Source organism: Bicyclus anynana, chromosome 2, assembly GCF_947172395.1.
Source record: "Bicyclus anynana chromosome 2, ilBicAnyn1.1, whole genome shotgun sequence".
Classification (NCBI taxonomy): domain Eukaryota; kingdom Metazoa; phylum Arthropoda; class Insecta; order Lepidoptera; family Nymphalidae; genus Bicyclus; species Bicyclus anynana.
This window is the reverse complement of record NC_069084.1, coordinates 7,817,057-7,841,901: the sequence shown is the minus strand read 5'-3', so window position 1 is coordinate 7,841,901 and position 24,845 is coordinate 7,817,057. Positions and strand designations below refer to the sequence as shown.

At 37.0% G+C, this 24,845-nt stretch overlaps 2 protein-coding genes and 1 non-coding gene across 3 annotated transcripts in view; all 3 read right to left on the bottom strand.

Moving 5' to 3' along the window:
• The window catches only part of LOC112052830 (cell adhesion molecule Dscam2-like), a 33,387-nt gene extending 10,315 nt beyond the window's left edge, over nucleotides 1-23,072 (bottom strand). The window contains exons 1-21 of the mRNA XM_052885139.1: nucleotides 23,053-23,072; nucleotides 20,657-20,700; nucleotides 12,452-12,549; nucleotides 12,024-12,115; nucleotides 11,081-11,232; nucleotides 10,139-10,229; nucleotides 9,198-9,579; nucleotides 8,921-9,056; nucleotides 8,724-8,843; nucleotides 7,953-8,129; nucleotides 7,445-7,589; nucleotides 7,022-7,170; nucleotides 5,757-5,925; nucleotides 5,187-5,326; nucleotides 4,375-4,524; nucleotides 4,209-4,299; nucleotides 3,112-3,194; nucleotides 2,811-2,945; nucleotides 2,532-2,684; nucleotides 1,845-1,974; nucleotides 288-448 (exon numbers count right to left, since the gene is read on the bottom strand). Of these exons, the coding sequence (XP_052741099.1) occupies nucleotides 288-448; nucleotides 1,845-1,974; nucleotides 2,532-2,684; nucleotides 2,811-2,945; nucleotides 3,112-3,194; nucleotides 4,209-4,299; nucleotides 4,375-4,524; nucleotides 5,187-5,326; nucleotides 5,757-5,925; nucleotides 7,022-7,170; nucleotides 7,445-7,589; nucleotides 7,953-8,129; nucleotides 8,724-8,843; nucleotides 8,921-9,056; nucleotides 9,198-9,579; nucleotides 10,139-10,229; nucleotides 11,081-11,232; nucleotides 12,024-12,115; nucleotides 12,452-12,549; nucleotides 20,657-20,700; nucleotides 23,053-23,072 (2,818 nt within the window). The remainder of the gene's footprint in view (nucleotides 1-287; nucleotides 449-1,844; nucleotides 1,975-2,531; nucleotides 2,685-2,810; nucleotides 2,946-3,111; nucleotides 3,195-4,208; nucleotides 4,300-4,374; nucleotides 4,525-5,186; nucleotides 5,327-5,756; nucleotides 5,926-7,021; nucleotides 7,171-7,444; nucleotides 7,590-7,952; nucleotides 8,130-8,723; nucleotides 8,844-8,920; nucleotides 9,057-9,197; nucleotides 9,580-10,138; nucleotides 10,230-11,080; nucleotides 11,233-12,023; nucleotides 12,116-12,451; nucleotides 12,550-20,656; nucleotides 20,701-23,052) is intronic.
• LOC112052833 (U6 spliceosomal RNA) lies at nucleotides 1,176-1,283 on the bottom strand. Its single transcript, XR_002887337.2, has one exon. It is a non-coding gene; the product is annotated as a U6 spliceosomal RNA (small nuclear RNA).
• Nucleotides 23,073-24,441: 1,369 nt separating the features above from the next.
• Nucleotides 24,442-24,845, bottom strand: part of LOC128198685 (cell adhesion molecule Dscam2-like) — a 206,012-nt gene continuing 205,608 nt past the window's right edge. Inside the window, exon 26 of the mRNA XM_052885134.1 lies at nucleotides 24,442-24,458. Within this exon, the coding sequence (XP_052741094.1) occupies nucleotides 24,442-24,458 (17 nt within the window). The remainder of the gene's footprint in view (nucleotides 24,459-24,845) is intronic.

The window sequence follows — 24,845 nt, the reverse complement described above, 5'->3', positions numbered from 1 at the left end:
GTGAAACCCATAAACAACCAAACGTATCCTTGACATCCGCATATACAAACTTTTTTCACTGTATTTCAAGATTTAACACTAACAACAATTACATAAATTAATAGAATAATCAATAATTTACCAATAATTCGTATCGTGTCGGGTGTTCGTATCGTACTGACTCAAGAATGTATTCGTTTTTGAATTTTGTATTTGGAGCGGCTACGACACCGTCGTGTTCCGTGCGTTCTATCTACGTATCTTAATCTGTGGTATAGGTATATGAAGAAAGAAAATATGAAACATACCCCGTTGTACTGGCATCTGCGAGACACGTTTACTGGCAGTCCCCTCCCCCACTCGTGTGCTGGCTGTGACCCAGGCCTCGTAGGGTCGGCCCGTCGTGAGCTCCTTCACCTCCGCCGTCGTGCGCGCCACGTCCACTCGCAGGGTTTGAGGTGAACCGCTTCTAGAACATGGTGGAATTCCTAGTGTTAGAATCATTTACAGCCTATTTAACACGTTCGCTGCGGTACGAGGTCAATTGACCTTGTACATATACTTTATACAAGAGTTACGAGGTCAATGGACCGTGTGCCTCACCACATAAAGTTTTAATACGAGGTCCAAAAACCTCGTACCGCGCCAGAAATATCAGTGCTAGAGGGCCAGGCCTTTTGGACGCCCTCAACTTAGTCTGCGTGAAAATTCCGCGGTTTCCATTGATTGGGATAAAAATTAGCCTAAATGTTGCTCAATCACCTCCTGTATCTTCCAGTGAAGGATTTTATTATCAGCCTATTTTAACAGCCTACTATAGGAACAGGCCTCCCTAGGGGGAGGGGATAATATGAAGTTAAAAGTTTAGACCCACCACGCTGCTTTTATGTGGTTTGGGGAGTTATCGGATTAGGGTGGTCGGATGGTAATGATATTGACTTGTCAAATGGCTTAACTTAATCTATGATAGTCTAACATACAACAAAATCTCAATTACTGTGGGCAGCAAAACTTAGAAGCAAGAAAAACTCAACATCTTAACCCGATTCAGGACTGGAACCTTGGATTTGGACCTCATGGACTCATGATATAAAGCCACATACGCTAAGCATTGAACCAATAAGGCAGTAGGTTTTAACATTCAATATCTGTTTGTTTCAATTCAAAACAACATTTAATTTATGTTGAAAAATCCAAAAAATGTGGGACGCTTCACGATTTTGCGTGTCATCCTTGCGCAGGGGCCATGCTAATCTTCTCTGTATCGTTCCAATTTTAGTATATGTACTGCCGAAGCGAGTTACCGACAAAAGTTATTTATAGTCTTAAATAATAAACACTTCAATAGCGTGATGTAGACCCAATACAAATTGACAGTTTAACTAACCACGCCATCTATACTACTTCTTAGTAACTAGAACATAGTTTAAATACCACTCATAGATGGCGCTGACACTTCACACGTTCTATTGTACGACATTTTATTAACCGACTTCAAAAAAGGAGGAGGGTTCTCAATTCGACCGTATATATATATATATTATGTGTGTTCGCGCATAACTTCGTCATTTATAGACCAATTTCTACCGTAGTAAGTACACTTGGAAGGCTTTGCCGTTTAAAACTGTCATGTCTAACGCTCAGAAAAGGCTAGTTTTAATATTGTAAATTTTTACTTACCAACTACTTACTACGATTATTGTTAAAGGTTGGCGGGTTATGAACATTATCAGATATTACTTAATAATAATAATTAATATACCGATCAAACAACTACCGACTGAAGTTTTTGATTGAGAATCTTCGGAAGAAAGCTCAATATTTCGTAGCCCGACTCATGTAATGATGTTTCAGAAGAAACTTACCCTGAAGTTGGCTTTACGTAGACCGTGTAGTAAAGGAGTTCTCCATTGGGATGTTCTGGTTTCTTCCAACTGACCAACAGTGATGTCGGAGATAGGATTAGAACTTTAATATCTGCCGGTGCGTCTGGCACTGGAAAATGAATTATCCTTAGTATTAGGTATTAGTAAATAGTAGGTACCTACTTACCTATATCAATGTTAAATACTGACAACCTCTCTGGCGCAGTTGGTAGTTCTGTAGTTTTCAACAGGGACGTCTTGGTTTCGATTCCCAGTTCGGGTCAGATAAGGTTCGTTTACACGAACAGCACTTTGCCAACGGCAGCCGGCAACAGCTACGACGCTGTTGACGGCTGTAAATGGCAGTCAACTGCAGTCGGCGACCGCCGTTGACTGCCGCCGTGACGTCGGCGACTGCAGTCGGCTGCCGTTGACTGCCGTCGACTGCAGTCGTCGGTAGCAGTTACTGCTCGTGTAAACCCTAAAGGATTTTATAATTATGCCCGGGGTGTAACACCACAAATTTCCCAATTGCGGTGTGAGAATTTAACTGAAAATTTCTTTGAGTAATAAAAAACTCAGTATCTCATGTGTACTAGCTTGACACAGGTCCTCGTGACCGAAATGACATAGGCTACACACTGAATTAACGAGGCAGTTGGGTTTGTCTTTAAAAAAATGGCCTACCATCTTGAAGCGTAGAACACACGATAGGGTATGAAGGTGGCCCAGGTCCATAGTTAGAAAAACCAGCTACTTTAACACTGTAGTTCGTGTATTTTGTCAAGCTCTGAAGGTAAATCTCCGTGTGGAGTGATGTTTGATTGTGCCAAACACTATCTGAAAATACAACCCATATAAATTATAACTATATATTTATATCGTCTTATATGATTTTTCTACGCATCAGTACTACTTATGTTGCAAGTTTTATTTTGTGGAAACATGTACAACTTGTAAACCTACCTTCTGTAGCATACAAGATCGAATATCCAATCAAAGAACTTCCTTGTCCATGAATAGCGATAGGTTGCCAGCCAACCCTTAGTGAAGTGGAAGACACTGCTGTGCATTCCACAGAAGATGGAGCATGTTCTGGAGCTGAAAATGAAAAAAAATATATCATTAAAATATCATAAGCTGTTAGTATATATATATTTAATTCACAAGCTGATTTCAAGGCAATTTATTAAGCAAGTAAATTGATAAAAAAGTGATAATACACTTAGTTGAAAGTTTAAGACAATTTGTTATAATAATTATTTACCGCCTTCCATCGTATCTTGAAATACCGGCAGAGAAAAGGGTCCTGACCCAGCGCTGTTATAAGCTGATATCGTTACAGCATATCTGAAACATAAGTGATATGGTTAGCTTTCTTTGAGTTGCATCATCATAATCATCAGCAGATGTAGGGCCTCCTTATAGGAGACATTAGAAGCCTATAAACACACCTCTTGCACAGAGCCGGATTAAGGTAGCTTATTGGCCCAAGTATCTTCACCTGTGAGACCCTTATCCTTAAGCGAACTACAAAGAATTACTCGGTAGAGTACGTTTGTGTTGTTCTTCCTGACCTTATCCCATGCTAGGACGTGTGGTTAGCACAATATGAATTCAGATGTTGTCCTAAGATTCGGCTATATTTTTACGATCGCGCGGATTTCGAAATACCTAGTTACTATTTTTTTGTCGATCGTCTCTGGTCCCCCTAGACGGGATGCCCTAATGTTACAATATTCTTGATTGCGGGTGGTATTAACAGTCATCTATGTTTTTGTTGAGGGGAGCTATCATTGTTGGTATAAATAAGAGGGTATTTGATGACTTGAGCTCAGTTGTTTGTTAGACAGTGTGGACATCGTCACGCTGCCAGTCGTGTTAGTGGTTTTAGGCAATAATGTTTGGTGTTGTAGGTAATTATTGATCATAAATTGTTTAGTGTGGGCATGAAGAACATGTCGGGCAGTGAAGGTGAGTGTTTATGCGTTCTAAAGGCATCCCTTAAACTTACTCTCAAGGTCACAAGTCCTGGGACCTGCTCCAGGTGTATCCTCTACCACAAAATGATGGTACAATCACTGTCGCTGCTACCCGATACGTCATACTAAGCAATGCTTAAACACCTAATTCAGAACTGCGTTTGCAATAAAAAATTTTGGTAGAAGAAACTCAATATAAGCCAACCAAGGATTCGGAAAAAGGAGCTCATAATCCGAATACGCACAAGCTAACCGAAAGTTAGCTAGACTAGATAGACTGACAAGGCAGTTAGCTATATCACATATTAGTAATTCGGTTTTGAGATTGTTCTTTTAATAAAAAATCATTTCAATGGTGTAAAATTGTAAGTGAGAATACTACCTTGTATTTTTTAGGAGACCACTGATAGTTGTTTCTTGTTTTCCGGATAGTTGTGACACTTTAACATTTCGTGTTTCACCATCGTCTGAAACTGGACACAAAATTCTACATTAACTAACTCATTATAGATAATATTATCCACTAATAATTATGTGATGATGATTACCAGGCCCAATATTTTGTGGAACGGCTTTTATGTGGTATCCGGTTATGACTCCGTTATGGCTGTCTTTAGGTGGCGGTGACCACGATAGAAATAACTCCCCAGGGTTTTCTGTTTGTTCCACTTGGATGTTTATAGGCGGAGATGTTGGAGCTGAAATTAATTTGCAAGAATTATTCGGTGATTTTATAGACTTGTTAAGGTGGCATCATAACCGTGGCGAAGTATTACAATTCCCACAACGCAAGCTACCACCAAAAATTTTATATAGATATTGGACGCTATAATGTCTTAACATCTACGACTATATTGCCAAGAGTGCACAATTATTAAAAAGACAAATGATCTTTACAGTCTAATGACAATTAAGCCTATAATGGTTATAACCTCCAAACCGAAAACAATATAAGGCGGGAGGCTTATCCTTGCTTGATTCTTGATCCTTGGTTTGGAAGGCAATAAAATAAACATTCTTATGTACTGATAATGTTTAACATTGCAGATAGTGGTCTATCAGATTTTAATGGTAATGACTGGGACAGGAGGTTTGACATGGCCTCGGGGAACGGAGAAGTAAGGCCTAGTGACTGCAGGAGTAATAATTTCTTGGAAGAATGAAGAGCTCAACATGTCGCAACCTGTCCCAGGGCTGTCATAATGAGCTCTATAAGATAACGGCTGGGCCAATGAGGCAAAAAGAAGCCTGTTTAAGCCAAAAGGGTTGTCACGATAAGCTCTATAAGATAACAACTGGAAAAATGAGGCAAAAGAAGCCTGTTTATCTCTTATGCAGCGTTACAAAGACACTTTATTACCTTCCTCATGGGTAGTGAGATGTATGGGGGCGGTATACCGACTGACCCCCACTTCATTGCCCGTCGCGACGCGAACTACATATGCAGTCGCCGGTCGCAGATTCTGAAGTTCGATGGTTTGACGAATGTCGTTTTCTTTCCTGTTACACGGATTAGTACTTAAATATATTTAACATTCATATATACATGACAGCTAGCGAACGCTTGTGACTTATCGTGTCCGCGTGAAATACTATATTTTTTGGAAAATTGTTTTTTTCATATTGGATCCTAATTAAGAACCCTAATAATGTTGCTTCAGACATGTTGACTCATTATATTTGTGAAAGCTGTATAATAATCTAATACAGTTCTGACAGACAGACAATAATGAAAAACAAGATATTAAAAAAACACATTTTTGTATTGTATTCTTGTATTAATTTGTATTTATGTTACTAAAGAAATATACTATTTATAATACCTTTAAATCGGAAAAGTTACTGAATAAGGGGCCGGACTCTAACGTCTAGGTTTTGATACTCATCCATTAAATTAATGTCATACTCACTCCCAGCACAAGCTTTTTACCTGGTAACATTGATGTTAACTGCATGTTCCCACCCTGCGTCTGCGTAGTGTGCTGGTGCGTATTGTAGCGCGTAGTGTTTGGCGTGAGCGCGTGCTTCCCTCCACGATACCACGGCTGTACGGGAGCGGACTGACTCCACACGTAGCTCGGATGGCGGGGTTGGAGGTTCTGGAACGTTCGGTAGTCTTTCAAGTTTGGTGCTTAATAGAAAATGTTGGTATGGGAAAGAATTTTGTTTAAGAATTGAGGGGTTGAAGGTTCTGCATCATTTGCTTTTGAAATTTGTTCCTTCGAAGATGCCAAAGAATTTCATTTTCGTTAAGTGCTGTACAGGACAGTACTGCCTTCACGAGGAGCTCAGACGGCGGGGTTAGAGATTCAGCGTTTTGAGCTGGCGCGTACTACAACACGTGTGTATCACTGAATATTTGATTTGATAAACACGTCACAAGACGTAAGTCTTTGGCTGCCAGTCCACAAAATATCCGAATAGGTTTCCACAAAATATCCGCTCCTCTTAAGTGAACAGGGACTTGCGAGCTAGTTTAAAAATTTATATAAAACCGGTATGCGGAGCGGGAAAGCGGAGCGGGGTTAAATAAATTAAATTTAACATTTATTCATTAATCATAGTCTGCAACTCCGCTCCTTAGTCCGTTTATCTGCTCCCTCGCTCCGCTCTGGTGGAGAGGCAGCCTAAGTACAAGTCGCTTGGTGACGCGTTTTTGCAATATAAAATGGAAAATTTCCACGGTCAAAATTTGTTCAAAGATACGATCAAGAAAGGTACTGGAAAAGTTTTTATTTTCATTGATTAACTCAAGTTATCAGTGTTTAAAATCATCGAACATCATCATTATCAGCCGATGGACGTCCACTGCTGGACATAGGTCTCTTGCATGGACTTCCAAACAAAACGGTCTCGAGCCGCCAGCATCCAGCTGCTCCCTGCAACCCGCTTGATGTATTCGGCCCACCTAATGGGGGGTCGACCAACACAGCACTTTCCGGTGCAGGGTCGCCATTCCAGCACCTTGGGGCCCTAACGTCCATCGGCTCTTCGAACTACTTCGACTCGCTGAGCTATGTCGTGACTTTGGTTCGTCTGCGGATCTCCTCATTTCTGATTCGATCACGCAGAGAAACTCCAAGCATAGCTCGCTCCCTCGCCCGCTGAGTGACTTTGAGCCTTCTAATAAGGCCCATAGTTAGCGACCAAGTCTCGGATCCGTATGTGTGTTTAAAATATTGTGCTACAACTCACCTAGTATAGTTAGGAATATATTAAAAGCAGCGGTGCCGTACGGGTTACTAGCACGACATTGGTAGAAGCCTGCGTCCACCGCCTCAGAGAATTGTACGTTGATGGTTGAAGTTAGACCGAGAGCAGTCTTTGACTCCGAGTGTTTTGCTCTGAAAATGAAATGAGAAATCTTTTTGATAACGCAGAATATCTATTTGCTTCTCGATCTACTCGGAAAGCAAAGACAAATTTTGTTATGTTATATAGGCAAGTGTTTGACTGTTTCGATCAACACCTGTCACCACTTCTAATAAATACTTTCCCGATTAGTTGGAGAAAATTAGAATATTGGTCAAGTCAAAAATATGACAAAGAGTCCCTTAAAAATATTGATTTAAATAATGCACTAATACTGTACAAAGAGAAAGTAAAACATTGAGGTACCTGTGACTTGAAGAATCCAAACTTTTGCCATCATGGGTCCAAGCAATCCTTATAGGATCATCACCGAGCGCTCGACACTCCAATGTGACGGGGTGCCCCAGTCTTGACGTCACGTTGGTCGATGACACCTCAAAATGAACCGGCTCTGGAATTTTAAATATACGTTTATACTCATTGGTTCATAGTGAACTACGAATTTAGATAATGGGTAAGTTACAAGAAACCTGCCACATTATTGAGAAAACTCTGCCTGATTGATAAAGTAGAGCCTGAGTAATTAATTATAAAGAGAAACAAAGGAAAAATGTTTATTTTAAACTGTGCCATACACCACAATTTTAGTATCTGATGCTTATACCACTTGGGCGAATCGAAATCCAAGTACTTGAAACATCAAACACCACACTTTTATGTCTAGAAAACCTTGAAAAAGATACCAGCTCAGCATAACGTATAAACAGCTAGAGCTTATGCGCTGATTTTCATTTTATTTTAATTTGGTACTAACTGTTAACGCTCATCCAGACAGTTTTACTGAGCGGTGTTCCGACGCCATTTTCCACGTTACAAGAATATAGACCCTCGTCTGTGAGTGACACTTCCTCAATTATTAGAGTGCCGTTGGGCAAGCTTAGTATTCCACCGCCAGCTAACTCCAGCACTGGTTGCCAGGTTCCTAACATTGCTGAAAAATTAAATAAATATTTTACGATTTGACCAACAGGTGTGGCTATTGGTCAAATCCAAATTCCACCCTTAACTTTTAGTCAAATTTTAAAGTCCAACAGATTATATTAATTTCCTTTTGCCGTGGAGATCCGTTAGCCATGGAGTTGTGGTGCCAAAAAATATCTCCGAATAATTTCATCGCTGCATCGACTCGTAACAGAAGAGCTGGTTCATTTTTCGCGCAAAAAGTCCCTGGCTAACCATTCAGCACGATCTCCTCTAAGAATGAGAGGGGCTAGACATTAGTCTACCAAGTTGGTCCAATGCGGATTGGCAGACTTCAATACGTAGAGAATTATGAAAATTCTCAGGTATGCAGGTTTCCTCACGATATTTTTCCTTCGCCGATGAGACACGTGATATTTAATTTCTTAAAATGTATATAAGTGAAAAGTTGGAGGTGCATGCTTCGGATCGGATTTGAACCTACGCCTTGCGAATCGAAGGCTGAGGTCATATCCACTGGACTATCACGTCGTCAGGTGGGTATGATTTATATTTCTATTGGCGCTAGTTATCATTAGTTTCTTATTGTATTTTTAGTACAAACCGTCTTTTTTCATCCAGTGAACTTGAGGCTGAGGGTATCCACTGGCACTACAAGATACAGCGCCTCTTCTTCCCAAAAGTAATGAGGAGTTATTAGGCTCTTCCAACCATTTTGGTGCCACTGAAAATATAGTTTAATTTTTTCAAGGTAATTCTTTTTCTCGTAAATCGTATCGTAAATTACCTAAAATACAATACCTTTAATGTACAATTCCGTCGATCTATTAACTTTAGCAACGTGGTTAGAAGCGACGCATGTATAAGTTCCACAGTGTTCTAACGACACTTTTTTTATCACTAATGCACTGAAGAGCTCCGAACTTCTTTCTACGACCTAAAATTTAACAAGTTTTAACTTTATTGTATTAAGTAACAGTTTGGTTAAAGTTAAAGAAATAACTCTTTAATATTATCGCAAAGTTTTGAAGACACAATGTACTTTGGTTTTATGTACTTTAAATAAATTGAAACTTACTTTTAAGCTGCTGGGTATTCTCTTCCCATCTTTCAACCATTCAAAATGTATCGGCAAATCTCCGCTACGAACGTTGCAATAAATATTAACTATTTGACCCTCTTGAAGGTTATTGCCAAGTAGGAGATCTTCAAGAATTGGCGCTTCTATCACTTGTATTTCAAACGCTCTTCTTGCCATTTCACCAGATGGTGACGTTACTATGCACGTATATACAGCGCCGTTGTCTTCTTTGTTGATTTCTGGTATTGTAAGTATTCCATGTATATTGGAAATGCTTCTGCGTATTTTCTTTTTTGTATGACTTTGATTCCTTTTATATCGACTTTGGAATAAGTTGTTTGAATTTATTGTTTTCCCTTTATGTTCCCAGTCTATTTTACTGTAATAAAATCAGTGCAACTTTTTAGAAAAGTGTATTGATAGTTAATTAATAATTTGTCCATATACGAGTATATTGTTTTTTTTCTATCCTAAATTGAACATGCCACAACAAAAAGTGTTTTTCGGATAGCATGGGTACGGTGACAGTTGCCTGTATGATGTTCATAGTACGTACTATTAGCTTAAATCGCGGCAAACAAGCAAGTGTGAAACGAACTGTCACCCGCACCATCCTACATGAAACGAACTGTAATATCATAAAACGTGTCCGATATGATAATATATTTGTTTATTCAAGGACTCTTGCCCTTGCAAATCATTATACCAAACTTGCACCAATTTCGAAGTTATAAAATCCATAATTGTTCAAGCTCAGAAAATGTAATTGACGGTTGTCAAAAATACAATCCCTACTGATCACGAAGAAAAGTTAAGTAACTTTAATAAGTCTATATTAACGTTACTTAACTTTTCTTCGTGTATAAGACTCGCAGTAATAATAATTGTATTTATAATTAATTACTACATTCGTTAGTAAGTTTAATAATATACAATACCTTATTGGATATCCATAGAAAGGGCATCTTAAATTAATAGGTTCTCCACTTTGAACTTTGATTGGGGGCAATGATCGAATGTACGGAGGTCCTGAAAATAGACGACGAATAAAAAAAAAATCGGTTAAAATACTGACGTCAGACAAACCCAATATTTTCATTGTTTTCGTGGCAGTGAAGTCATTTATATTATGAAAGATAACCTTTTTAACATAAAAATGGAATCGACTTCAAAGACACATTTCAGTTATTTTGATTTTAACACAAAATTTCTTAACCGATTTTCATGAAAATGTAATGGAAGCAATCTGGAAGTATGCCCTTTTAAACAAAAAAAGATATTTTCAAAATTGGTTTATAAATGACGAAATTGTATGGTAACAAACATTAAAAAAACATATGCATCGAACTGAGAACCTGCTCCTTTTTTTTGAAATCGTTTGATAATCATATTTTTATTATAAATAATTCAAATTAAACTAATTTCAATAATAAAACGAAAGATGAGCAAAAATGTGTATTAAGTGGAAGATACACGACAGATAAGCTTAGCGAAATGCCATCTGATATTTGTAATCAAATAACAAAAACAGTGTTTCTCTTCTCAGCTTATCGAAGGTTATCTAATAGTAATAAATATTTAATTATATAGATTTTCTTACGAGTATTTTGATATAGAAAAACCTTTTTTTGAAGTCTCCCCAAGTTACATAATATTCAGCTTTAATTTTCATATATCTATACTAATATTATAAAGCTGAAGAGTTGTGTGTTTGTTTGATTGAACGCGCTAATCTCAGGAACTACTGGTTCGATTTGAAAAATTCTTTCAGTATTAGATAGCCCATTTATCGTGGAAGGCTATAGGCTATATATTATCCCCGTATTCCTACGGGAACGGGAACCACGCGGGTGAAACCGCACGGAGTCAGCTAGTCTTACCATAAACATCGAGTCTGTTTTCATGGGTGGCGGAATGATCTCCTTCTCTTGCTGTGCAGGAGTATAAGCCGCCATCTTCTACTCTTACTCTGGTGATGTTCAGTTGCGCTACGACTGAATTGTCTGATGTCATCACTTGGCCTAAGGCGTACCTGTAAAAAATAACGCTCTTTAATGAACTATCTGTGATCCACGGTTTTACTTGCGTTGATTCTATTCCTGTCCAAATATCGGGAAAAAAAGTAGCTACCTATAACAGTCTATAATCTATTTTGTGCCAAATTTCATTCAGATCAGTTAACCATTAAGCCGTCGTGATTGAATAATTAAACATCCATAAAAAATTGTTTTTAAATTTTTCTAATTTGCTGCGAAATTTTCTCAAGTTTTTGTTTAGTATAAACCCTTGAAATAATGAAATAGGTTAAATCGTTTTCAAATTAAAGCGTGACCATGACTAAGGAATTATGAAAAATAATTTTAAATCAATACTAATAAAAATTATTTTATTACTTACTAGCGGACGCCCGCAACTTCGTCCGCGTGGAATTTAGTTTTTCACAAATCCCTCGGGAACCATGGATTTTTCCGGGATAAAAAGTGGCCTATGTGTTAATCCATGCTATAATATATCTTAATACCAAATTTCAGCTAATTCGGTTAAGTAGTCGAGGCGTGAAAGAGTAACAAACATTCATATCATTAAAATCATCAGTTTTCGCAAATCTCGGGAAACCATGGATGCATGATGCATTTTTTTCGGGATAAAAAGTAGCCTATATGTTAATCCAGAGTAAAATCCATTTCCATTCCAAATTTCAGCCAAATCGCTTCAGTAGTAGCGGCGTTAAAGAATAACAAACATCCAAACATCCATGCAAACATTCGCGTTTATAATATTCTTTATTTTTATTTACTACCTGGATGGATTATTATCTACTACCTCGGATCAGTGTTACTGGACATAGTGACGCCATCTCTTTCCCACACAAACTGCGGTGGTCGGTCCCCGGTGGCAGAGCATTGCATGCTGATCTGAAAGACATACATTTTGTTGATGGTATAACAGTAGTTTTCTTGAGTTGCTTACTTTAAGTTTAGTTTAACTCTTAGCAACTTTATTGCATTGCATTCTGTCCATTGCTATTTTTTATACATGATTTTTACAGTAATAGCAGGCAATTGAATATGCGGATCACCTGATATTAAGTGATTCACGACGCCAATGTACATTTGCGTTACAGAGGTAGTTACTGCTATGCGTTGCAGGCATTTAGTGCATTTGTTTATCCGCCTCTTGAGTTATCACATAATAATAAATATAGTATACAAGTAAGTTATGAACTAATGAAGGAAAGTAAAAGTACTGACATCACCGCCAGGAGTGACAGTTCTCTCGGTAAAGTGATGGGTGATGATCACGCGGTTGTCAGACAATCCTCTTCGTATTCTTTTTCTTCGGTCTAGACCTGGGAAAAGATTAAAAACTCATAAGAAGAAAATATAAAACGATTGCAGCTGAACACAGTATATGATAGTTTTTTTTTTATTCTTTACAAGTTCACCTGATGGTAAGTGATGATGCAATCTAAAAAGCGGGCTAACTTGTTAGGAGGAGGATGAAAATCTAAACCCCTTTTGGTTTATACACGACATCGTACCCGAACGCATACTCGCATGGCGGTACGTCTTTGCTGGACTGGTACGAACCTCAATCGACCCAGCTGGGGATCGAACCCTAGACCTCCGTCTTGTATAATCACCGCGCATACCACTGCGCCACGGAGGCCGTCAGACAATGTAAAGCTTTTAAACTGAGCAATGTATGACTTTCATTTGAAAACTTTCTACCTAAATGTAGTTAGGTATAAGTCATCTTAGTCAACTTGATGAGCTAACATTTAGATATTTTGACATTCATAGGTTTTGTAACATAAATAACGTTTTATGACATTAATTACGCATTCTAACATTAATATATTCGTGCTAGTTAGTCTTTTCCATTCGGTTCAAGAGAGATTGACTTATAGGTTTCAACAATTTTAGCATCACAAGGAAATTGTAGGAAATAGAAGTCTGAGACAGATATGACGTCACTCGACTATTGTCGGAATCATTCAGTTAGCTCGCGCTGTGGCTAGGTGCCGCTAGTTGTTTCCATGAATAGTGGGATAAGTATGAGCGCGCTCGCCGTACGGTCCATGGCAGTGTTCTAGAGGTGGTCGATCCAAAGATTACAGTGTATTATTGGTAGTCGATCCACCAACATCTCTCGTGGTGTAATCATTTTCAAATTACGCTGAAGTAGGCAGGTAGAATGTCTCTCTGTCTCGTAGAGAGAAAGAAAATAGAGAAATCTGTTTTATTTTGGTTACATTTCGATTTAATTTAATAATTAAACTGTCCTGACAAATATTGTAAATCAGAATTTGGTTTTCTTGTGTTTTTAAACCACTTCTGAGAAATTTCATATATTGAATTTTACTAACGATGTCGAACATAGTAATTCTTCAAAGACGCTCCTAAGACTTGTATGGTGCAGAGGTAAGGAAATTCTTGGTATTTTGTAAACACGAATCTTCACGTTAATTACCTAATTACGTATGGTACGATCTAATATCAGCAATTGCACGTACGCCAAATACCAATCGTAATTACGGTATACGGAAATGGACGGAGGTTGCTAGGCAGCCATTAACAATTTCAGACAAGGGGAACCTCGCAGATATTGGGCAGTTAACCGTGAATATCATGTTTGACCCTCCACTATACCTATATTTATGTATGGAAAACTTATTTTAGTATGTTTATTTACTTCAGTATATTTATATCAATTTTTGTAGTAGTGGTAACACATAATTATTAAAAAAAATACAATCTACTTTAAAAAATTAACGTAACACGAAACTAAAAGAGAAAAATGCTACTAATATTATAAACGTGAAAGTTTGTGTGGATGTTTATTACTCTTTAACGCCGCTACTACTGAAACGATTTGGCAATAGATTCTGCTCTGGATTAACACATAGGCTACTTTTTATCCCGAAAAAATCTATGGTTTCCGAGATTTTGATGATATGAATATTTGTTACTCTTTGACGCATCGACTACTGAACCGAATTAGCTAAAATTTGGTATTGAGATTATCATCAAGGTATATATGGTATTGAGGTATTTTTTTTTAAATTTATTTGGGACAGAATACATTTACATATTAAAGGTTGGTAAAGACTTAAATTACACGAATTACACAAATAACAAAGAATTAAGACGTCACAAAACATATATACAACAGAAAAAAAAGAAAATTATTAACATAAAACAAGGAACCAGAAAGACGAAGTATTCAAAAGATTATGTTTTTATGTAAAGACGGAAATGCAGATGGTATTTTGCCGCCGTTTTATATATCCGTGTCGGTATAATTTGCATAGCTATTAGGATAAGTTAGATTAGGTTTTATAATGTATTATTTTATTTCCAAAATTAAAGGCAAATTCCATAAATAACTAACTTATCTATTAATATTTAACCATTCTTTATGAAGTTTTCATGTGCTATATTTTGTATTTTGGATTTTATTGAATTATTTTATACTAGCGGACGCCCGCGACTTCGTCCGCGTGATTTCGATTTAAACTTTCAACTACCTCTACCCTACCCGTAAAAAACAGTATATAAAAAAATAATAAAAAAAAGTAAAAAGTATCCTATGTCCTTCTCCTGGCTCTAAACTACCTCCCTGCCAATTTTCAGCTAAATCGGTTGAGCCGTTCTTGAGTTATAAGTGTAGTAACTAACACGACTTTCTATAATATATATAGATATTGTCACACAAAATAAAAATTAATGATATTAATTCATTACTATTTTTGGTGTTAATTAGTTATTTAGAAAGTCATAAAATATAGAATATTCGTGTTTTACCACCAAATTTAAAATGTGTTCAGAATTTTGAGGCGTAAATAATTTTAATTGCAGCCAAATTTGATTTGATAGCAAAAAGCTGTTAGAGTTAAAATGAAATCACATCGGGCCTCATTACCCACACCCGTAGGTGATCCGTAACAAGCAATCTGACCGAGAAATACAATTATACGGGACGGGATTGCAATTTTCCATGGGCAGCGCTCGCGTATGTGGCTTCGGACTGGATGGCTTTACGTATAAGTTAAATAAAATTATTAACAATATTAACATATTTAATTATAACAATATTAAAAGAATCGATTCTTTTTATAAATTGTTTTTATTACAAACTAGTGGACCCGTTCAAGCTTCGCTTTGACTTATGTGCACTTCTTCCCTAACCCTACGCTACACTACTCTACCCCTACCATACCCTACCCCTTGACTCTTAAACGTTTGTATGGAAAATAGAAAAGGGTCCCTATACCTCCACGAACATTTGAAGACCAAGATAAGATAAATCCGTTCAGCCGTTCTCGAGTTTTAGCGAGACTAACGAACAGCAATTCATTTTTAAATATATATATATAGATTTGATAAAATTAAGGTTTAAATAGTTTCAAATGAAACGTTACTCCATCTTTTACTAAAATACAAGTTTTTAGCCGTTCTTTATGCCATTTAATTACACAAACCGGCATTTTTAGGGAGCTCTTTACACGACGAAAACGATTACATAAATGGAACATCGATTCTATAGCAAAAGTTTTAATAAACGCGTTAGATCATAGATTTTTGATCTTTACCAGAGGGGTAACGGTTAGCGAGGCAGGTCCTGTTATTTAAATGGTCTAAGCCTGTAGTCCGAGGGTAGCTACGCCCCAGCATAGTTTAGTTATTTTCAAAAAGCGTGTGTTTGTTTGTGGGTTATTTTGGTTATTTTTGACTTAATTGTGTAGCTATATTCTGTTTTTTTAATCATAGTGAACGAAAGTATAAAAAAGAAAAGAGTTATTTTTCCTTTTCAAACAAAGAATAATTTCCAAAGGGTCGTGAGAATACAGGGCCCGTCAATTAATATGCTTCCGCCGCTAGAGGGTATGCTGCCTTGGCTGGTACACGTGGAGGTTCCATTAAGGGTGGCGTGAGACACGTGTTAGAGAATATAGACAGATGTTACTTTTTTGAATGGAAAGTGTCGGAAGATAACCTCCGGCCTCTTTTTGACAGCTTTCGTGGAGCAGTGGTGTGCGTGGTGGATTTATAAGACGGAGGTCCTGGGTTCGATTCCCGGCTGGGCTGATTGAGGTTTTCTTAATTAGTCCAGCTCTGGTTTATATCAATTACAAGTAGTATACACTTGTTAAAATTTTGTTACAACGTAAGTAATAATTTCAAAATACAGTGTTTTCTGAGGTAATAATAAATAATCACTTATTTATACTGACAAAATTAAGAACCATTAAAATTATCTTACGTCTATTGAAATAAAATTTCAAAAAGCCGTATAAAAATTTGAAATCATCCTACTACCGGGCCCTATTACCTACCCTCGTTACAGGCAATCTGACCGGAGAATAAAATTAGAGGGGTCAGATTGCAATTTGCTAAAGCGGACAGTCTTAAGTAAACTAGGTGCTTATAGACTTCTATATTATTTATTTTCTTTGATAATTTAAGGCTTGACTGTAGTGTCATTTGGTGGTTCTTAGGTATATAAAGTAGAAGGGGCAGTACTAGTACAAGTCTCGACTAAAACAGAATTATAGTACCAACCAGAATTACTTCATCCCCTGTTTTCTTACCCTTAGGGTTGGAATGTTTTTTCCAAATTTATATAGGACATCATTCGTCATATACCCTTTCTAATTTAAAAAAAATATCAAAATTAGGCTATTCAGTAAAAAGTTACATGTTCATAAATAAAAAAAACATATAGGTACACGTCGAATTGTTAACCTTAACCTCTCCGTTTTTCTTCGGTTGATAAAGAGGTAAAGTTTGTGAGGTTGTAGTGGGTAATCTCTAGATCTACTGAATCAATTTTGACAAATCTTGTAAGAAAAGTAGGTATTTAACTTTATTTGTGAGTATCATAGGCTATATTTTAATCCCGCATTCGTACGGGAACGGAGTACGTGGGTGAAACCTCGGACCGTCTGCTAGTACGAAATAAAAAAAAAGTTTTTTTTTTCTTTTTGAAAGTTTGTATGGAAAGTCCATCATTTTTAGAGTTTCAGTTATAAAAATCTGTCCACAAATCATATAAAATATACGAAATGTAATGTAATTCAATTTTTTTTTAAATCCAACCTCTAAAGTGGTGAAATAGGGGTTGAAAGTTTATATTGATTTCCACACGGACGAAGCCCCGGGCGTCCGCTAGTAGTGAAATAAGAGTAATTCTATCAGTTCATACTCGTAAGCAGGCACACCTGTAAATTGCAATGCTATCCCAGTTAGTGCGCGTAATGACATCTAATATCATTAGCCTCCCATCAGGCCCCAGAGACGCTATCAGACGCAATCAGTTGCCATAATTAAACTTGTGCAACTCACGTTGACTACCTGAGGTGATTATCTAAGTACATCTTTCTAGAAAAAATAAATAAAATTTGAGTGATTTTCAAACATTATTTTCATTTATCACTAGCGGACCCGGTTTCACCCGCGTAGTTCCCGTTCCCGTGGGAAGACGGTGATAAAATAAAGGCTAGGTCACCTACAGCTCTCCTTCAGTGAAATAATTGTTAAATTGGCCCAATAGAATCTTTACAAATAGTCAACTAACGTGTCAAAAGTGCTTGTAAAATGAGCCTACTTTAAATTAATTTTTGAATTTTAGCCTTTTCGAAGGCAGAGGTCATATCTACTGGTCGATTACGGCTCACGGTAATAGATTTATTATAATGTAATTCTTATCTTACAAAACTTATTGATCGTTTATACGGGCATATAAAAAAGCTAAATTTTGAGATAATATAATGATATATAATTTTAGCAAATAAATTGTGGCTAGAAGGCTACTACAGTACTTAGCTCTGCTTATGACGACAAACTTTCTTGTTCCCAATTTATTAAATGCATTAGTTTGCGAACTCGGGGAAGTTTTTGAAAGGGTACGAACATCAATGGGTACGAACTAAAAGTTATATTAAAGAGGTTATTATTACAAAGGATCTCTTGAAGTAAATACAATAATAGTCATACGCAATATGGTCGCAGACTTTGATAGTCTTGTTCTATAGAATACAGATCCTCTTCGCTATCAATGGTATTGTGTGCTCTTGAATGCTATAGTATAAGTAGATTTTATACTTTCTTAATTTGCTTAGATCTTCACAGTGTATGTAAAACCTTACACGAAGCTGTTGCTGGACTATCTTCCTAGAGAAATACAAGGCTAGAGGTAGGTATCAATCGCGTGGTTTACTCGCATAGGTATTTATCAGCGCAAACGAATCCGTGTTAGCTGTTTCACACTTCCATTCAGCAGAAGGAAATAAATAGCGGCTATAAATAATCTGCCCACGACACCGGTCGTGTCGAGTGGTCTTAACTTTCCAGCGATTGAATGTAGTCCTCATCTCACACCGTTTTGTTAACACAACGCTACCTATTTTTATAAAAAACTATTATTTTTTTTCATTTTAAGTTTACTTTACAAATACTTTGAAAAGTATAGTCTGTTTTAGAATTTAATCTATCTTGAGTGTTATTCATATTAATTAATTATAAAACACGGCTAAAAGTCACATGATACAACGTCGGAGTATTCCCGTTGCAAGAACCAGCTCATGACTAAGGGCCCCGTATGGGTTTGAAACTAGTCGTGCATACTGCGACGTTGTAAAACGAGAGTTTTAGCCGTGTTTTATGATAAAATTGTATAGTCTGTGTGTACTGTCTTTACTATGGTTTGCAATTCAGCTTTGTACAGCAGTTATAGTACTACCCCTGCATTCCGTATAGTTACAGCGATGGGACATCGCTCGTTTCCATGGCAACGTCGTTTTTATAGACATTTTATTTTTGGCATCCCATAAAAATAAAGTTCAAATTGTATTATAACTTGGTATTAGGCCAATATTACATCGACGAGTATAAAGAACAAGAATCGATCTCCTGATTACAAGTCCATAGTTGACTTATTTAATAACTAGTGTATCTGCGTTTCCGTGAGAATAAGGGGATAAAATATAGCCTATGTTCCTCAGTCAATATGTAGCTTTTGACCGTCCACTTTCTTGTTGTGGAATTATTTATGGGTTACTTGGGATAGGCGGGGAGAGTGACTTGAGTGGAAAAGGGGAGTATTAGTTAAGTGTCAAATGCGCCTTTAACCCTACACACAACGTTCACAAGTGCGTGTCTCTACTCAAGATCATTCTCTTCCATTCTAGGGTCTTATTTTGGTTACAGTTTGATTTGTTAATTAAGTTGTCCTGACAAATGTTATGAATCATAAAACCTATGTTCGACATTTGTTTTTTTATTTTTGTAATCTACTTCTGAGTCTGCTAAAAATGGCGTATACTTTTATATATTTCTAGTTTTAGTATACTATTCTTTAATAATTTGTGTTTATTACTCAACTGTGTAATAAACGAACGGGTTTTATTATTATCCCTTTGTTGTTTCGCGCCTCCTGTATGTTTTGTTTAGATGTGCCCTTGTAATGAATTGTGAAAGCCTTAGGCTGGCTGTTTTAAATACAAAATAACATATTTAGCCCTTATTTAGAGTATTCTAAAACCACATATATTTATATGAGCTAGCCGATGCCCGCGACTTTTTCGCATGGATTCCGGGATAAAAAGTAACCTACGTTTTAATCAAGAAAAAAAAAGATTTTCTTTTTAAATTTCAGCCAAATCGCATTAGTCGCCGCAGTGTAAAAGAGGAACAAACAATTTTTCACAAAAAAATTTAGTAAAAATTCTCACTGGAGAGTTAAGGAAGGTGATAGTGTTACAATTCCTTCTTGCACATTACTGGCAGGTGTCCACAGACCCGCATTGTACGTATTGGACGCATCGCATCAAACGGATTGTAGTATTTCTTCGCATAGAAAGTCATACAAGTGCGTCCACCGATCCGCATCGTAAGGATCGCATCAAACGGATTTTATGTAACGTAAAATTAAAAGATCATTTGATGCTATGCATCCGATACGTGGACGACTACGTTTAAACCGCTGCCCCCATAGCCAAGTGGCATGTCGATTCTCTTTCTATGATCGCTAACGCTTTGAAAATTAGAAAGATATATGGCAATGACATTTGCTATCTACAGGTCACGTGATTAAGATTTGTCATTCCCATACATCTTTTTAGTTTTCGAAGCGTTAGCGATCGTAGAAAGAGAATCGACGTGCCACTTGGCTAGGGGGCTGGTTTGCATAGGAGCAGTGGTGTATTCTAGAGTAAGTGTTTTAAGTTCTTTTTTAAGCTCAAAATCCAGTTCGCTATTATAATGGCACATTTTTTTTGTGAAATTGTTATTATGTATCTATTCATATGATGATTGAGTTGATTTTAGAATATATTTTGTCTAAATTTTATATATTTGTCTGTTTGTTTCTACAAACATCTTTTAGTATCTACTCTTTAGTTATGATTTGGGCTTGGTGTTACTATGAAATTAAAAAAAAATCATTTTTCATACCTCTTCTGGAGTATTCGCTGAAATGTGACAGCTTCGATTTGTACCTGAAACAATGAATAAAATTATGTTTTTTTTTATTTTGATAGCTTCATGTGCTTACACTTTTTACACTGTGACACAGCAATGCTGATTGGCAATGTAATAAGCACAGCGGTATATATACAATAACACTGCACCACTGAGGATTTTAATATTATTGTTTTATATAATTTCTTTATAATTTAAACTATCCGACGCCCCGCGGTTTAACTCGCATAGTTCCCGTTTTCGTGAAAATACGGCGATAAAATATAGCCTATGACTCTCGCAAATAACGTAGCTTTCTAGTAGTAAAAGAAGTTTCAAAATCGGTCCAGTATATCCAGAGATTAACCCCTACAATACCACAAACTTTACTTCTTTATCAAATCAAAATTCATTTATTTCAAATAGGCCTTGTTTACAAGTTCTATCGAAACGTCAGGTAATAATATTAAACTTAAGGTAATGGTGATAATAATTATTCGAAAACTTAAAAAAAAGGCGCGTTTGGAACCTTCGTAACTTTATTACGAAGGTTCCAAACGCGCCTTAGTCCGAGAAGAGCCCACAACAAACTCAGCGTATAACAACACAACTTTAGAATCTAAAATAGATTTAATAATTATTTATATCTACCGAACGCTCCCAAAGAGCGTTAAATAGGATTTAATTTCAATCATAAACGGACGGAGTCACAGGCATCCGCTATAACTTAGTATGTTTCGAGTCTCAAGGCAAGTCGGTCACCTAGTTATCTTTCTGCAAGAGTGACTGAAGACCTATCAATGAATATCGCTAATCGCTTGACCTAAAAATGGGAAGCTGTGTGCGTGGCAGCTTATCATCTCGACTTGATCTTAATAACGATACAGTCATACATGTTGCTTAGCGCGAAATACAGGCATTCCTTATAATAAATTTGAGGAATGGTGCAGTCGGTATTATGTTTCTTAGCACGGGGGTCCTGGGTGCGATTATTTCTGCTATGGCAGTCTTAGGCTGCCAGTCCACCGAAGCGAGGCGAGGCAGCGGAGCCGAGAAACGGAGAAATATTAACCATTAGAATTGCACAAAATCTCCGATCCTCTTAAGAGGACAGGGTCTTGCGAGCTAGTTTAAAAAATCATGTAATAATGGAGCGGAGTTAAATAAATTAAACATTTATTTATTTAACATGGTCTGCAACTCCTCTGCGCACCCTCGCGCTGCTCCGGTAGACAGACAACTCCGCTCCGCATTAGTCCGTTTCTCCGCTACGCTCCCTTGCTCTGCTCTGGTGAACAGGCAGCCTAAGTATTGTATATTTTTTTAATTGGTCAGGTCTCATCTGGTGGTAAGCATCGGTGGTGGCTATTAACCACCCCACCGGCAAAATCTATCGCCAAGCGGTCTAACGTTCCGTTGCGATGTCGAGAAACCATCAGAGGTATTGGTAGAATAAACTTGCGTATCTTCCAACTAAGCCCTCCATCATAGACTGCATCAACATTAGGTTAGATTGTAGTATTTTAAATAATTTGCCTTTATAATATGAATATACTCGTAGTGACGTTAAAACTCGCCATAGAATAATAGAGCAGTATAACCTGTACGATATCGCACACATATTACCTACATTATAATATTATTCGTATATTTTCCTTATTCACGCTGTCGCCATGAGGAGCTGGGTTTCATCGTTGCATTCTCGCCAAAAATATAATACAGCAGCTTGCTTGAGTGGTAAAGGTCTCTCCACAATGTACAAAACAGATAACCGGTTTGTTATTTTTTAATAAAGATTGCTTTCTACGAGTATGTATTCTTTGTATAGAATGCCGAAGGTTTTAATGCCGAAGAGTTTAGTACTATAATTTTAAAGAAAGCAATCCGTTCTGCATTCACTTTCTTTGTAAAAATGGAAATAAATATTTAAAAACGTAACGAAAAAAAATTATGGGTAAAATATTAAACATCTTTATTAGAGCTGGTTTAGTAAGTAACTATGGACTTGTTCACCCATAGTCAAAGTACCCAATGCGCTGTCGCTGTTACCCCTCTGGATGGCAAGACTTATTTATTACTAGCTGACGCCGCGCGATTTTACCCGCGTGGTTCCCGTTCCCATAGGAATACAGGAATAATATATAGCCTATAGCCTTCCTCGATAAATGGGCTATCTAACACAGAAAGAATTTTTCAAATCGGACCAGTAATTCCTGAGATTAGCGCGTTCAATCAAACAAACAAACAAACAAACTCTTCAGCTTTATAATATTAGTATAGATTAAACCCCGACGCAAAAAGAGTCTGTCTGTCAGTCTGGCTGTGGTGTCATAGCTCCCAAATGGATGAAGCGATTTCAATTGAGTTTTTTTTTATTAAAGGTGGCTTACGAGCATGTGTTTTTAGACATGTTTGATGAAAATCGGTTGTTTAAAAGTTGTAGGGGGCGAAAGTGGGGAAGATCAACTGAATGTCTGCAAATATACTCGAGTGCGGTCTCAAATGAAGGTGCACTGAAAGAGAATATTGATGACTTGATCGAGAGTGTAATTAATAATTTCATGACATTTGGGGGTTTTTTAAAATTTTGAATTTTATGTTATAGAGGACATCATATTATTTTATAACACTACTAGCGGGCGCCCGCGACTTCGTCTGCGTAAAACTCGAAGTAAAGTTTCAACTACTCCTACCGTACCCCTACCCTACCCCTCTCCTACCCTACCCTTCCCTACCTCTACCTCTACCCTACCCCTTAACTTTTATTTTTTTCGGTCATAAAAACCTTCTCCTGATAATTTTTTTTTATTCTTTACAAGTAAGCCCTTGACTACAATCTCACCTGATGGTAAGTGATGATGCAATATAAGACCGTAACAAACACATTAAAAAAATGCTTAGACAACAGTGAGTGCTTGTAATTTAATATGAACTTTATATAATAATAATAAAGCTGAAATTGACTACGTTTTAGTTAGAAAACATTTGTATGGGAAAAAGAAAAGGGCTATTTTTATGGGTTTTCCGGCAATTATTCGAATTTTTCTCGCCGTAAAAACCATCCTAAAACTTCAACAAACATTTAAAAAAAAGAATTGGCCAAATTAGTCCAGGCGTTGTTGAGTTATGCGCTTACCAACGCACTTTTTTCATTTTTATATAACACTATTAAAATTCTTAGTCAAGCGCCTGAAAATAATATTCATTAATATTGCGACGGTATTGTCGCACCAAAAATCACATGCATTATGCACAAGACCTAGGTTTTGAATAATTCATTCACATCTTCACGTACGCTTGATACAAGGCCACGTGGCGGAATGGGGAAGTCAAAATTTACATAATTTAACTTAAGAGCCCAACTGAAGCGGTTTCAAAATTTTACCGCGTGAACTTGCAATTTTTATCGTCGCATATTTTTTTATGACTTTAGTTTTACAATAAACTTATACTACCCTCCCTATAATTTCATTGTTTTGCTCGTCAACCCGCATTGAAGGAGTGTGATGGGTCGAAGCTCTAAATCCCGTTTTCTATATGGAGAGACGCTTGGCTTTGTTTAGTGAGTCATTATGAAGGACCAGATTTCGGCCATGGCGGTCAACCTCATGTTGAAACTAGCCGTATTATATGCAGGAGATATTTTAATGCACAAGTTTGTGAAAATCAGGTGCACTCCGTATTTGTTTTTATATAATAATAATAATCGTTTATTTCTTAGTAATACAGTAATAACAAATAGGGGCCGAAACCTCCTTGTAGGTATATAATTACCCGTGTTAGAAGCCTCGCTCTTCTACAAAGAGAGAGGTATTAAAATTACTAAATTAACAGATCGTTTTTCTTTACAATTACTCACAGTTATCACAAATGTGTGTGCGTATTTGTGTGTGTGTGTGTGTGTGTGTGTTTTTTAGCCGGTATGTAAGTATTAATTAATTATGAAACACGGCTAAAACTCACGTGATATTAGGCCGGAGTATGCCCGACTAGTTTAATATGAATAACACTCACGATAGTTTAAATTCTAAAACAGTATGTAAGCCTAATTTTCATATCATGAAACTTAGTGGGGTAAATATTAAGCGTTACGTTAATTTTATTATATAGGTTTGCCGATTTTACACGATACTGATTCTGAGAACCACCCTACCAGCAAAGACGTACCGCCAAGCGATTTAGC